Source organism: Erpetoichthys calabaricus, chromosome 6 (genome assembly GCF_900747795.2).
Source record: "Erpetoichthys calabaricus chromosome 6, fErpCal1.3, whole genome shotgun sequence".
NCBI classification, from domain to species: domain Eukaryota; kingdom Metazoa; phylum Chordata; class Cladistia; order Polypteriformes; family Polypteridae; genus Erpetoichthys; species Erpetoichthys calabaricus.
The window spans coordinates 86,520,526-86,537,362 of NC_041399.2; the positions used below are offsets into that span (position 1 = coordinate 86,520,526).

Here is a 16,837-nt window from a genome sequence, read left to right on the forward strand (position 1 = left end):
AAGAGCTGTTGCGATAATTCAAGGTCATCTTTGCATATCTATGCTTACAGCAGCCAAACTACAGTATTTTCTATGTTCAGTTAACAAATTTGAAGTCACCATTATGTACTTAAGAGTTTCATATTACAGAGGCCGACTCAGCTCATTTATTCACTAGGAGTTCTAAATGACTGTGAAATACTCATGAGATTATTTTAAACAAAGGAATCGCTCTGCACTGTAAACAGCCCAAGAATATAAGAATGTCTAATCAGGTGTATACACAGGTGCACTCCCTTACTCAAAATATTTGGACACTTACTGCATTAGACAATGGGCACCCATCTTGAGGAATAAAAAAAATGAATATACATATATTATATATTGTAGATGGATGGGCACCTCAATGGAGGTGGACCCTATTCTATTACCTGGAAGGTCTTGGTCAGATGAATGGAAGATCCAGCCAAACTGGTGTCCCGATGGGAAAAGATGGAGTTTCTTACCCTGCTGGGACGCTAGTATTATGAATAGATACTGTGAGGACATCTTGGCTCAGATGGTAAGTGTTTCCAATTCTGGTTGATGAGCCAGGGTGAGTGAAAGGCACTGAGAGACTGCATCCTGTGCTCATTGTTATCCCGTGTACACTGGAGAGTAGCATCCCTTCTAGCAAGTTGCCATTTGGATACCCACATGCAGCATGGGAGTTGTGTTTCTGTGGGGCTGACTTTTCTGCAAGTGCTGCAAGGAAGAGCTATTGGAAGACAAGTTTCCGTTTTTGAGGTAGTTCTGCCTGACTTGGAAGTGCTTCCTGGAGGCAGTAATTAGGCACTTAGAAGTACTCCCAGGTTAGGTTTAAAAAGGAGTGCTTCATGCAGGTTTGGGAGTCAAAGTTAGGACAGGAGGTGGACAAAGCTTGCCTGGGAGGAGTGGGGAAAGAAAAAGAAATAAGAAAAGAAATTGTATAGCATACTGTCGAAGAAGAAGCCTGGTTGAAGGTATTTTGTTAAATAAAAATGGTCATTTGAACGAAGGACAGTAGTTGGAATAATTGTGTCTGAGTTTTGGAGTTCGGTTATGCCCCGTAGTAGTCACAACATAATTACAAATACATATATACAGTATATGTATACAAGGTCTGTCTAATTTTAGTGAAACTGATACTATAGAGATTTTTATTACAAATTACTCGTCAGCCCTTTCACAACTGGAAGCAATCTTGGAAGCACTCTTCTATAAGGTCAACCAGTACACTGGAAACCTCCAACGAGCTATAACCAATCAGTCTCATTAATTTCATGACGGATTTCTTATGGGTCATTCCATGTCAAATCATCTGATTTAAGAGAAATCCCACGCACTTGGGTCTCAAAAAATTTTGAAAAAATACCAGGGGCCTCATGTATAAATATTGCATATGCACAAAAATGTTGCATACGAATGTTTCCACGCTCAAATCATGATGTATAAAACCTAAACTTGGCGTAAAGCCACACACATTTCCACGGTAGCTCCAACCCTGGTGTACGCAAGTTCTCCACTCGGTTTTACAAACTGGCGGCACCCAGCGTCAAAGCAGTGCTACTGTTCCTGTGTGGTTACCCTTTCTTTTTTAGATCCACATCCCTGACACGGCTTTATCATATACACTGAAACTAACTGCATATTGTTTATTAGTTTAAGGCATCTGATTGTAATTAACCTGTAACAATATAATGGTCCAGGGAATAGCCAAAGTATTCCAAATACCATAGCTGCTTTAGCGTTGTTACTCTCACTGCACCTTCTTTTTCTTCTTTCAGCTGCTCCCATTAGGGGTTGCCACAGCGGATCATCTTTTTCCATATTACTCTCACTGCACCACTCGGAGTATTTATATCACTATATCTGAGTGGGGAATCACAGATCTATAGTAGCTGATCGGAAAGAGAATTATCGGTATACAGCATCAAGCACACGCTGCCTCAGCCATGCTGTCTGTTGAACTGCTCTCACACGGCAAACACTTTAAAGCCTTTCCGGTACGGACCTCGTGGTTCAGAAACAGTTTCATCCCAAGAACTATAAATGCACTCAATCAGTCCATCAAGTGCTCCTTGTAGAAGTGTTTGTACTTATACAGTAAGTACAACTACCTCACTGTAAACTTGCACTACAGTTATAATATTGCAGAACCTGAGCCACTTTATAAAGTGCGTATTTGCATATGATGACAATATCATTTTTAAGATGAAATGCAGCAAAATATGTTTATTATATTATACAGATAAAACTTTAACTTCATTTAAATAATCTATATTGTTAATAATTAAACGTGAGGACACGGTGCCGCAGCGCTAGCGTGGAGCTGGCGCTCCGTTCACGGATTGTTCCTGCCTCGCCCTATATTCTTGCTGGTGTGACACTGGAAGGATAGATGGATAGAATAATTAAACACGTACTACGAAGATATTTCAATGTTCCTTAAAAGTTTTGAAGAATCGGCGTTCTAAGCTTACAGATGGCTTAATGTCTATTACAGAGCTGATTGTGTGGCGATTGGGTATTTGGAGAAAGAAAAGGACAGGAATTGGGGGTTAGTACATTTGAAAGAGACAGTACTGCTACAATACAGTATTTCATTGAAGATTGCGCATGGGGCTGCAAGCATCTTGTGTGAGACATGAACAATCACTGTGCCACCGTGTTCCCATGTTTAATAACATGCTTTAACTCCTATCATCATGAAAATTATATCAAGTATACATCTCAGTATTTTAATTATTCAGAGAGCTGTAATATTACGAATGTAATGGATTCTGTGTCCTGTTGGTGGAAAAGAAAGCCCAGAAGCACGTAGTGATTCACACACATAGAGCAGATAGAAAATCAAATACAAAACAAAGCATTTACCGTGCTACTTTAGTTACGATGGGATTTGAGAAACTAGTAAGTTAAACAATTTTAAGATGAAGTTTATGATGTTCTACTTTAATGACAAAATAAACTACGTGATTAAAGTGGAAATTTAGAGCTTAAAGTTGACATTTCGTGTTTTTTTTCTACTGTGTGCCTTTTTTTTTCTTTGTACCCTAATAAGCTTTCAAATGACACTTAGACGGTGGGCTACGACTCGTCTTTTCACGGCACTTTTGGATATGTGACAACTTCTTTTTTATTTCGGGCACTGTGCGACTTTGTGAACTTGAGCTTTCGAGTTTGATCAACTTCCTTTCGTTGATTATATCACTGTTTAAACCAACAAATAGTACATTTTTCCTTGCTTCCACTTGGTATTCGCTGAAATTCTTCTATTTTCCCCTGTACTTTTGCCATTGTCTTTTCACAGAAGGCTGAGCTTAAGGGCTATTTATATTGATTTGCATATTCAAAGACACGTAATTCTGGGAGGAGTTGAGGCGGGACAGCAGGCGTGTGCACATGCATTACTTTTCACGCTGACCGGGATTTATGTAGCAGAAGAATGTGGAAGCTGGCATTCGCACAGATTTATACATCTGGATTTTTTTGTGTGTACGAACATTTCCGCTTTTGTGCTTACGCCATTTTATAGTGTGAGTTCTACCCACGGCGTTATACATGAGGCCCCAGGTGTACCCACTTTATCGAGGGGACACCCTATAGAATTATTTTGATGTAACACTTTCCAAGATACTACCAATTTTGTGAGGGGAGAGGGGTGTCAAAATTTGACATGGCTTTATTTATTCATCAATTTCACCATATCTCAAGAGCAACACCACCTAGTTGGCTCAAATTTTGTATACTGGTACCTTTACAGGTATTGTACATAACAAAATCAAAATGTTTGGTCCAGATAATGCCATTTGGTAAAAGCAAGGGTCTTTGGCTTTGCCATGTTTAGACTTTCAGAAAGCATACTTTCAACTGATACAGCCTGCTGAAATTCTTTCCATGTTTAGATACCTACATACAGGCTTTTCTAAAGGTTATAAACAAACAAGAAATTGCATCAAGGTTTGACCAGCAGACCTTTCAAATGTGAAAAAATAATTTTGGGTCTAATATTCCGACCAGCTTATTGCGCTGTGGGAATGTCCAGAAATTTTTAATATTATTTTTCCTGTATCGTACATGGTCCCTTCTTTCTCAAAAAACAAGTCTTATTTTTCTTATATGAATCTTTCATTTTTATTTTCCATTCTAAACATGGGTTAACTTCACCCTTTGTCAGTAATGATAATCATCAAGTTCTTCATAACTAACGGGTATAGGATTAATAGAAAAAATAAATCACCAAAGGCACACGTACAACACATGAACAACAGCTGCTCGATTTATCATTAAATACAGCACTAGTTATAATGAAATGTTAACATCTTGGTATTGCAGCAGCAGAAATGTGACCCATTTCATTTCTGTTTGAATCGAAGTACAGAGTGTAGGGCATCTTTGTCTCTGATATCAAGATGGTACTGCCTCCCACGGACCGTTGTAGGTGCACTAAGCATTGCAATGACACACTGTAATGGCACGCAACAAATATTCTCTCTAGGTTTTTTTTTTGTTCTTTATTTCACCTTATACAATTTCTTGTATTAGGAATTTGTTAGTTTTCGCATACCCCTTGGGGTCAGAGCGCAGGGTCAGCCATTGTAAAGCGCCCCTGGAGCAAGGATCTCTTCTGGCAGTGACGGGGATTTGAACTGGCAACCTTTTGGATACCAGCACAGATCCTTAGTCTCAGAGCCACCACTCCACCCCGTAGGTGGTCAAAGGAAACACTTTGCAGGATAGTTTGGATGCATGAAACATATCAGGATGTCTGATTCAGTTTCAGTCTTGTTACAAATCACACCAATCCAACATTTTGGACCTGTGTTGGGACACACCCAACACAACCTCCAATAAGACACCAATCTAATGTGTGGGACACTTCTGGTCCATCAGGAGTGTGATCGCGAAAAGGCAGGATCTCAGCTGCTGCTTCAATGGTGAATATTCGAACAGTCAATTGGCTGTCTTCACCAAACACCCTGCTGACTTTTTTTGCCATCTTCTCTAGGGATGTAATAGTGGTATTCTCAAGTACCAGGTACTCTTTTGGCCATGGAGAATCACATTCTCTGTTCAGTAATATGAGAGAGGACATCATCATTTGATATGAAAAAAGTTTGACATTTTTGATAACTTACTGATTGAATACTTAATGATTACCATTATTGACACATGTCACATTCAGCCTATGTTTAGAATGGAAAATAAATAATAATTTATTATTTTATAATTTAACAAATGAAAGATTTGCATAAGAAATGTAAGGTTTGTGTTTTGAGAGAGAAGGGACAATGTAGAATAAATGAAAAATATTTTTTTAATTATCTTCACATTCCCACATGCCATTAAGGTGCTCTGAAAATGAAATCCAAAATTATTTTTTGGATTTGAGAGGTCTGCTGTTCAAAACCTAATACAGTTACTTTTCTGTTTATTGTTTTTCAGAAAGCGTATGTAGTCATCTGAATAAGAAAAAAAAATTAAAAGTCTGTGTTGGTTACAAATATGTGTTCCTTAGGCCTAAACATAGCTAATCTAAAAACTCAAATTAAGTTTTGGTCAATTTCAAACTGCTGCTTTGACCATGCCGGGTCATCTGGACCAATTGTTTTAATTCCGTCACTTACTATACCAATTAATGTACCAGCGTGCAAAGTATGAGCCTGCTCTGTGGTTTAGTTCTTGAGTTATGGACTTGTGAAATTTGATGAAAAAATGAGGCTGGATAAAATCGACACTCCCCTACCCGGGTAACTGGCTGTATCTTGGAAAGTATTGATCTTACATCAAAAACATTTTACAGGATGTCTCCTGACTAACATGGGTACACCTGATAATTATTTCAGAATTTTTTGGGTCCAAAGTGCTTGGGCTTGGGTTGATTTGACATGGAATGACCCTTATATATTTGTTGTCAGTACTGACTATTAAAAGAAACACAAACACTGCTGAAACACTACTCCACAGTATGCAAATGTAACTAAAACTAAAAATGCACATTAAAAGCTGCCTCAAAAAATATGCAAATATGTCAGCTTATGCAGCATAACAGGACCTGGTGCTATACAGTAACACTTTAAAAATAATAGTTTTTAATTTTAACACTGCAAAATTATTTAAAAATAAAATAAGATGTTTTTCAGTGGTCTTGAACAAATGTTTGTGGCACTGCCCTACCACTAAACACTAAACTTAAAGAAATAATTTGAAATAAGATAGGATTTCATGCAATTGTATTTACTGTAGCTGTGCTTCACAATGGAGAGAAACCCACTCTAGTGCCAATTCCCAGATTTGTGCCAGTTACTGCTAGGCTATCCTGGATGAAACCTCCAAAATGGAGGTTCATTATTTTGTTTTCAAATGAATGGAAGAAGACGTTTTTCTGTTTTCTTTTAATCTGTTAATTATGTATTACCACTCTGCTGATGTCTGAACAAAGAGGTGTGTTACACTACTGTTCCTAAACACATGTTTCTTAACTGATTTCCAACCCAGAGTTCGATAAATGGGCATGAACAATATAACTTTTTCAAAGCAGGAAACTGCAGACTAACAAGAAAGGAAAGTATCCCAACAGCGCTAACATCTATGAAAAGCAAAGCTACATTTGCCATTTAATGTCTAAAGACTGCAACATCAACTCACTCTTTCACTGGATGCATAAAAATGTTTTAAATCTTCACTTTTACACCTTATCTAAACTTTAATCAATATTATCTTTCATTTATATAATAGTATTAATTGTGTCTAGGTTATAGCAGAAACTCTTATTTCAATATGTAGTGCCTAATCTTGCAGGGACAAAAGGAGAGAATACAAAAAAAAATACTCATTGTTTGATATCAATTCCAATTCCTTCAACCCACATTTCCCACTGAGAGTTCTGGACAGCTGGAGGCTTTCTTTATCATAATAGTGGCATGGTAGAAATCAACCAAGGACTAGAACCTTCAAGAATTAATCATTTACTCAGAGCCAATTTTGAATCACTAGTTGACCAAACAGAAAGTCTGCGTTAGAAACCCTACCAACTATGAAAAGATATGCAAATTCAAAACTGTAGAAAACTGCCAAGAATGGCACGGTGATTCAAATAATGTTTTTTTTTTTTTTGCAACAGTAGTAGTACTAGTAGTAAGAATGTCATGCACACAAAGAACACTGAAATTCTTATTTGCATGCCTGAGCAACATACCACTCTTCAGAACCATGATCAACATGATGCAATTACAGAGCTTCACTCTAACAGATAGACAGATAGATAAGGCATAATAGATAGATACAGACAGCAAGATAGACATCTCCTGTGCCAACAAAAGGAACACAGTCTCAGGAATCAAAATCCACAGTGGTTGCATCTGTTTACTAGAACTAAGATTTTATTTAAATACCAATACCAAGCACCATTTCAGTCAGGGAAGGGTTCTTTGCATATAAAGTGGGTCCTTTGAAAAATGTTCTAACATGCAGGGAAAAAACAGTTATCCTTAATGTATGGTAGGCTACCTAGCAAGACACAAATGGGTTAAGAAAAACTGGACTTATAGCTTGCATTGTTGTATACATGAATAGTCCTTCTAAAATCATAACTTATTGGTACTTCACAGATGTGCTACCACTTATCCATGGTTATTTACTGTAGGAGCAAGTTATGGACTTAAATTTTAAAAATTCTTTCTGGAACCGATTTAAATTAAAAAAACAATATTTCTGGAATCTTCATGTGGATGGGTCAAAAATGGTTCCCCTATGGCATCGCTCTTAAAAAGCAACCTGTCACCTTTATTTTTAAGAGTGCTGGGCCTACCAGGGTATTTCAGGTTTTCTTCATGTGAAATAACAAAAAGTGACTAATACTGTAATTTTACCATAGTAAGACCCTAATGCCCCTGTTGTTGGTTTGTGTATCTGAAATTTACAATAGTGCTACAAATTGTACTGTTTTTGCAAGAAACTCTTTAAGTATTTTCAGCAGGAATGAATTAAACATCGATTTCCTGAATATGTTTACTAAACACCGGTGTCTAAAGAAGTGCTCCTTACCCCCTTTGCAGTTAGCTCCTTTTTTGCTTATTCCCTTTTTTAGCTGGTTATCAAGTTAACAATTAAAAAACAATAAAGAATCCAGTTTTATGCAAGCAGGCCACATTGAATAAAATTAGGTGTTCCGTGACAATAAAATAAAATTACTGCAATATGAACTATGGCTAATGAACAACCATACAGAAGTAAAAGTCCTCTGTTTGTAATCTAAGAGAAGGTAAAATGAAAAGAGAGAATTTTGTAATTGCATATAATTCATTTCCATTGTTTGTAATCTCTTAATGGATTGCTTTTTCCTTGGTCAGTGTTAATGTATTTAGTTGGGGCTGGAAAGGAGAAAAGGGAAGAGAGGTGACGAAATAAAAGTGATGTACGCTCGGTGCACAAGAAAAGAGAAGAAAGAAAATGAAAGGTTGAAAATGAACAAGCGGCTTCAGTGTCTCATCTTTTACAAAATGTTATACTAATAACGAGATCTGCTAATAGCAATTATTTAGTCTTAGGTAACGATTTAAGAGAAGAAAAAAAACTGGCTTATGATCAGAATTAATGGAAAACACATTCAATATCACAGCATGTATTTAAAAGCAGCATGTATTTAAATCAAAATTGGGCCAACTTTAAATTTTAAATCGGAAAATGTTCCCTTGTTTTTGTGTGTTAAACAAATATACAAACCTCCATATATTTGCATAGGTAGGTCATAACATTCGTAGCAATCATGTTCTCTTATTCTGAAAAATATTTTTTTAAGCTGTCATTCTGCGCTATCTTGTTAAAGTAAAAAATCCTACATACGATCCAGTTCACGTCACAGGACGAATTCCCTATTTTATGTAAAGTCGAATATTAATATCTAGTTGACGCCGTCATCGTATTCTGCTTTCACTTCCCCCTCACTACAACTTTAAAGTTAATGTTTAGCGACGAGTTTACTGGCCTTGTCTGTTTGCTAAAAAAATAATAACCAAGTAAAACATGTCTTGAGCCAAGTCTTGTTTTAAAAACAAAAAACAAAGATTTAAGAAAACCTAAGTTGAAAAAGTATGTCAAAGGAACATGAATCATCACCCCACCACGAAGCCCTGTGCAACGCAAAGTCAAATTCGAAGACATTTTCCATTGGATTAGTCATACCTGAAAAACGTCCGTTAACTTATCCCGGTGGCAGTTTCTGCTTTTCGCCTTTTTCGCTAAATAACGAGGTATTTCCATGTTTGCAGTAACAATCCGGTGTAGTTAAGGTTGCCCACAGACAGCGACAGTTACATTTACCGGGCAGGTGACTTGTATGTGCTACCTGGTGAGACTGCTGTACTAGTGAGGCTAACAATATCCGGTCCAGAGATTAAAAAGGAGAGAAAGTGGCGGGCAGGAAATCAGAGCCGACAATTTAAGGTGTGTACATTAGACTTGAGTGGACGCGGAGCGCTCGCACGCTCTTAAAATAACTAACCACAGCCCGGTGGCGGTGAGCTCAGGGATGGTGTTCATTGCTGTGTTTTATTGCTTCATCTAAAGTAGAAAGTTTTCAGGTCAGTTGTTAACAGTTTAAAACTCAACAACATATTTTATGAATGATGAATAGATCGGTATGTGAATAGATGTTTAACGTTCATTCATCAATTTTTAAACTAGCATGTCCAAAATCGATAGATAGATAGATAGATAGATAGATAGATAGATAGATAGATAGATAGATAGATAGATATGCACGTACACATTTTCTATCTCATTATTAATTGTGCTAATCTAAAACTGAAAACTTTTGCATTTCTGTAGTCATCACAGATAAAATGGGTGTTGAAATTAATGAAAGTGGTAGCACTCGTTTTTTTCTTCTTTTAAACCCACCATTGTAAAATTACGTTTCCTTTGCCAGCTAGCTTTTAGCAGTATCAGCTCAACCATTTTGAGTACAGTTTACAACAATTTAAGTAATTGCAACTCACTCAAAAAATAACGTTTGGGATCTAATTATTTTTTCTGTTACGATTTTCCATCTACATCAATCAAGTAAATTGTACTTAAAGCAATAGGTTGTTTTTGCTAAATATATTTAAGGTCTTCCATATTAACAAGATGAAATTAGTTAATTCACACATATAATAGAAAACAATAAATTAAACTAACATTGTAAAGAATGTGGGGTAATAAACGCTCAAATAACTATTTTTTAAAATATCAACACAAAACAAAAAAATAACAAAGTTAATAATTTGTTTTGGTTGATTGCACACAGCTTGCCAGAGAATCAAAAAAGTATCATAAATAAACTTCCACAACCACACAAAACCGACGGCATTCAGGAAAAAATCGATACTGTATATGAAAAGTCTTTCTTTTCAGCTGTGCAAAGTGGGGGAATCCCCTGGTCCACAATTCAACAAAAAAGGTCAAAATATTACACTTTATGTAAAAATGGGATAGTCATGTACATAATAAGTGTTCCTTTTATGTTAAATGAACTTAATTCAACTGTGTATCGAAAAAATGACTATTTTGTTTTGAGGATTAAAAAAGTGTTAATTTTGAGTAAGATTAACATGAAGTAGGTAATTACAATAGTCTCCAAGGCTACATAGAATGTTCATTGGTAGAGCTCAACTTTGTTTCCTTTGATTCTTGAAGCTTTTCATGCTCACATTAGAACATATGGTTCTTTGGTCTCACTTTCCTTCTGGTCAGCTCTATGTCTAATTTAAATAACAAATGAACATTTTTATTAGGATATGTGTTCTTGCTGCTAATTAAATAGCTTCATACTGCTATGCCTCTACATTTGTTCAGTAACAGAAAGACCAATTTGTAATATTAGACACTGAAGCCTGATTTCTGTTGTATGTGGTAAGTTTAATTAACTACAGCCTCCATCTATTCATTCTCTTAACCTGCTTATCAAGGGTAGGGTCACAGGGCACCTGTAACTTATCCAAGCAATCATCAGATTCATGGTAGGAAAAACACTGGGAAAGCATGCCAGCCTATTGCAGGGTGAACCCATACAAATGCCAGTTTAATAACGCCAGTTCCCCTAACTTGCATGTCTTTGGATTATGGGTGAAAGCAGGAGCACCTGGAGGAATCCTACACAAATATGGGGAGAACATGCAAGCTTCATGAAGGGAGCACCTATGATATGAACCCCAGTCATCTTATTGCAAGGAAGCAGTGCAACCGTGCCACCCTTAACTGAGGCACTGTCCAACATTATATATGTCCATTTTCTGAACCTGCATTTTGTTTTACACATTCCTGTCCCATGCTCAGTGTTGATGAAATAAATTTCAGCCACTGCAGCCCAGTATTGTATTAATCAGGTTAAATGATGGATCAATTAATGGTTGGGTAATGGGAAGTTGGAGCCTTTCATGGTGCCACTAGACACAAAACAGGAACCAACACAGGAAAAGACACCATTCCCACACTGGACACATTTAAACACTCCAGCCAAAGAAACATAATTTAATGTTTCCAACCTGCATAATCCAATTCATTTCACTCAATGCGAGGCAGGACAGTGCCCTAGATAGGTGCCATTTCATTGGTGTGCCCGCGATTGGACGCACCCACTATCACACTCACACAAAACAGGTTTGCAATAGCCAATTAACCTAACCTGTCTTTAGGGATATTGGGAGGAGAACTGGACTCGCTAGAGGAGAGCTCTTGCAGAAATGGGGAGAACCAATAAACAGGCAGAAGATTAGAACACAGGACACTGGATCAGTTAGTACCCCCCACTGCTTGAATGTTTACATATGAAAAATGTAGTAATTTGTTCATTTAAATGACATTAATATGATAATAAAGAGTAGTAATACAAAGCATACAGTATAAAGTGGTCACTATTACAATTCTTTGGAGTCACTAATGATTTTCAGAATAGTTCAACAAAGTATACTGCATATAAAAAATTAAAATGATCTATTACAAAATATTGCTGAAAGAAGGTCCACAAGGATAAAACAGTTGCACAAAAAAATCACTTTCTCTGGGACTTCCTCTACATTGTTTGCTGTTTTTCTGTTGAATGGATGGAGCAGTTTTTCTATTTAATTGCTTCCTTTTAATCTCAAATATTCTTATTCTTATGTAGCACCTCTCTCCCTCTTTCTTCTGCATCAAGGTAAAAAAATGTCTAAAGTGTGCAGTTTAAAGTAGGGGCAAAGAGGAGAGGAAAAAAGCAGTGTCTTATGCTGTGTCCTTTTATTGGTTAAAGCCAGTAAATACCTGCTTTCTAATTGATGTGAGTAGCAGAACCTGTGTGTACACTTAATCATTAGCATATGTGTTAAAAAAATGTCTCAGTCTGAAAACAAATACATATAACACTATCTACCAAAACCCTCAGTTTTCAATTATACCAAGGTCTGGATTTTTGGTCATACAGCCACTAATTCATGGTGTCTGCTGTAAAAATGGAAGAGAATTTTGAAAGGATTTTATAAAGAGATGGCAACTTACTTTTTATACAGTATTTGGTTTTGTGGATAATTGGAGAAGCTCCCAAGCCTTCTATAAACCCAAATAAACACAAACAAAACTAGCAATTATAACAAAATGCTGCTATGGTAGCACTGGTGTCCAACCAAATTTGAATAAAATGATCATTAGAGAAATCATTCAAACAGGCACAAGTACTGTAACCAGAAGACTAAGAGATAGGTGGTCAAACCCAATTTGAGCCGAAGTACCTTGATTAAAAAATCCAAGCAATATGTCAGGATCTATGAAGTTAAACATAGAAATAATGAGAGCAAACATGCAGAATTTTTATCGGAAGCTGTCAAACTCAGATAATTACATATCTGATCTTTAAACTGTCATATACTGTAAATGGCATTATACACCACACTTTCGGGACCAGTCTCTGTGGCAACCACCAACACAAAATGGCTACCACAAAACTAAATAGCAGTGACCATAAGTAAACAAAAGAAATGATTAATAATTTAAAAAATCATTTTAAATGAAAAAAATATTTATGAGGAAAGAAGCATGAGACAAGTCAAGAATCATGACAAAGGCATCTTTCTTTAACAAAAAAATTGCAGGGAACGGAATAAAGAAAAGTAGTGCTAAAATACAAAATATGACAAAAGCATCAAATAGTGAAGCCCCTATACAGTATAATGTTCAGTGTATCTAATTGTGCAATTGGTCTCTGATTTTTTTCTGTCTCACAGAGACTGGCCTTTCTTCTTCTTGCTAGTTGAACAATCAGCTCCAATCTTGCCTCTAAACTCTAAGCTCAAGGGGGAAAATCTGAAATAGATTTTTTTTCAGCATCAGAGACATATCACTTCCTAGGTAACTCTTCCCATTACTTCTGGGGTCTAGCCCAGAGTGGTACCTGCAATCCTGGGGTGAGGGGCACAGAAGTATTGTTCATCATAACATTTAGCACCAGCATATATAGCTTAAAGGGTCTCACTGCTGCCACAAAACAAGCTAGTAGACTTTACCTAATTAACCCCAGCAGTCAAGCCACTCAGTCTTTTCTCCTCGAGTAACTACTGTCAGGGCACTTATCAAGAATACAAGGACTATTCCCCGAACACCATGGAATAGTGATGAGCCAAAACTTACCCATTGCTTCCTTTCAGACCTCTAAAGGTCCTGACCAGAAATCGCTTTTTTGTGGTGTAAAAAAAAAATCTGAGCTAGAGCCCCATCCAGAGTTGTTTCATGTATTAAAAACCCATGGGGAATTTGAGGCTAAATCGGATCAGTAAATGGGTTGATAGAGGTTTCCTGCTGAGCACAACTATAAAGTGTTAATAAAGACATTTGGCTAATATGAAAAAACAACAACAATGAATACATTCTCATGAATTCATTACAGTGAACAGAAAAAAGTTCTGTATTGAAATTAGTGTGTTCTATTCTAAAATAAATGTTGTTCTCAATAGTTGTTCACATTACTTTATGTTAAGCTTCATGTGTCTAAATTGGTGTGTGAGCTCTGATGCCTTTGTGTCCACTCCAGGACTGGTTCACGTCATTGAGGGACTCCAGTTACAATGAGAAAAAATTGCAAGTATAAAACTTGAATTCTACATGGCCATCCAGGAACTGAGTCTGGCATTCGTTGGTTTTTTTATTTACTTGGGAAAAAGCACTAATATTCATATTAGTTTGTTTCTTTTTTTTAGATATTCAGAATTACCATCTTACTTGACTTAGTTCAATGAAACTATCATTCAGTGTACTAATAGTATGAAAAAATAAATAAAAATAGATATCCAGTAATGCCTGAATCAGAGACCAATTCAAATCAAAGCAGAATTGCTGATTCATAGGTTTATGTCCCACAAGCTCAGTCTTATCCTGTGTAGACTACAGACAGAATGCTAAGTACAGGGCATAAGTATAGCCTTGGGAGATTTTAGGTTTGAACCCCTGCTGAAATGTATTGTATGACAATTCCAACTGATTAATTATAGACAGAATTATGATTCATATACTTTCTCATGCCGCCCTGAGGTTAATTCCTGGCTACACCCCTGGTACAGGCTGCCATTTTTGTATTGTGTTCATTCATGTCTAGTTCAAATAAATGAAGAATGTATTAGTTGAAGTACTTTCTAGCCATTATGTGTGGTTTTTAATTATATGTGCTTCCACTTAATGTTGCTTTGCAGGGTTTCCTGGTGAGTTATCTTGAAATAACTGCTTTGAAATGGTTGTTTAATAGCAGTATCTCCCATAAAAGTTCAAACCAGTTTGGGAAACCTAAAAGATTTTGATCATTTTAATATGCCTATTTGCAAGTAATGAAAAAAGTATTACAGTGGCAGGTGTGTTTCTCTTAGAGCTGTTTGAATGGCAAAAAATAGTCTTCTATATATAATGTAAATCTAACGGTCTCTGCCTACTTGCTGATGCCAGTAACTAATTAAGTGATAATTATTTAAGGTGGATTTGCATGATTTGCCTTTTAGGGAGTCATTAACTCTAATGACAGAAAATCAAAATGTCAGTTTTATGCAAGATATAAAATGTGGAAAGTTTTGAGGGTGAGGGATATTGCCCTTTGGAACTCCTGAAAGCCTAAAAATCAGGATTGTGAATGTTCCTTGAAAAAAATCTTAGGAACCTGTTGTGTTATTAAAAATATCTTTGCGCCCATTGTTGTCTAAGTGAGAAAATATTCTAGCAGCTGACAGAAACCTCTTCAAAGTCTGGGTGGCAAGGCAGCTGTCTGTGAATGCTTCACTGACTGGGCAGAGCAGGATGTTTGACTGGAAGCAGCTCATCCATCAGGGAAGGGAAGCACATCTTTTGACAAGTCTTCGTGAAATTTGAGAAAAAGTGCATTCATCAGTCTCGTTGAAGCTGAAGAGTGTAGCAATGTAGAGTAGAGAGTGATGATGACTACTGATACTATAATATATAGTCACATTGGAGGGGACCTCAAAACATCCATCCATCCATTTTCCAACCCCCTGAATACGAACACAGGGTCACAGGGGTCTGCTGGAGCCAATCCCAGCCAACACTTGGCACAAGGCAGGAACCAATCCCAGGCAGGGTGCCAACCCACCGCAGGACACACACAAACACACCCACACACCAAGCACACACTAGGGCCAATTTAGAATCGCCAATCCACCTAACCTGCATATCTTTGGACTGTGGGAGGAAACCCACGCAGACACGGGGAGAACATGCAAACTCCACGCAGGGAGGACCCGGGAAGCGAACCCAGGTCCCCAGATCTCCCAACTGCGAGGCAGCAGCGCTACCCACTGTGCCACCGTGCCGCCCACCTCAAAACAGAGTACTTCTATTTTCTGCACTCTTAACTAACAAAATCTCCATTGCTGGTCTGTGGCAGAGTGATAAATTTATTGATTGTACACAGTTACCTTAATTGGCATAATAAAATGGCCATTTTAGCACCGCACACAGACCAAATGTGCATGTGTCATGAAAAGTGCCTATTCTGCTTGATGCTGGTCAGAAAATCATGGTTGCATGGTTTTTATTTGCAGGTTGAATATCTGCATGAATATGATGCAGTTTGTCTACCTGAATTATATGGAATGCTATCAGTTAGGATATCCATACCTATTTTATTGTAAATTCAATAGTGCAGAAGTAAGAACAGGAGCACTACTATGGGATATTTTACACGCGGATCATGTCATTTTGAGCCACATATATTTGCAGTATATAAAATGTGCACACAGAAGAGCATAGATAGAGAAAGAAATGCTAAACTTTTTATCCATAGTAACCCAAGGCAGTACGTGTTAATAGATTTACAATTTATTCCAGAATTCCTTTGCAGGAGAACATTCCCTGTTCATTACCGGGGAAGGCTGGTAGTACCAATCCATCCATTGTCTTAGATCTCTGTAGTGGCAATTTTTCTCAAGTGAAGTAATTTCTCATTCCAAACGCAATTCCATAAATAGTTCAAATAGATTTGGTTATATGAATAGGAGATCATTAAATATGTAAGAACTTTGCAAAAACAGTCATTCTTTCATATTCATTTATTCTACCAACCAATGGTAAATGTGTATTGGACAAATAGGAAAGTTCCTGCTTGATACTCTCCAGGGGGGAAATACATTTTTTTCTTGAACAAGTCTACAAATAAGTGTAGTATTTGTGACCCTAAAATACTGTAGATATCATTAGGTAATTGTTTATTATCTAAAATACTTTTCAAGTTGAAGACTTTTATAGGGAAGTAAACTTTTGGTTTTGGGCATCCCTTCTAAAATCGCCAAATCTCATTACTGTTACACAGCTAAAAAGAATGTGGTTCAATAGC

At 36.9% G+C, this 16,837-nt stretch overlaps 1 protein-coding gene across 1 annotated transcript in view; it reads right to left on the bottom strand.

Moving 5' to 3' along the window:
* myo10 (myosin X) overlaps window positions 1–9,438 on the bottom strand; it is a 442,319-nt gene extending 432,881 nt beyond the window's left edge. Inside the window, exon 1 of the mRNA XM_051928931.1 lies at window positions 9,184–9,438. Coding sequence (XP_051784891.1) covers window positions 9,184–9,261 — 78 coding nt within the window. The 5' untranslated portion in view covers window positions 9,262–9,438. The remainder of the gene's footprint in view (window positions 1–9,183) is intronic.
* Between the last annotated feature and the right edge of the window lie 7,399 nt (window positions 9,439–16,837).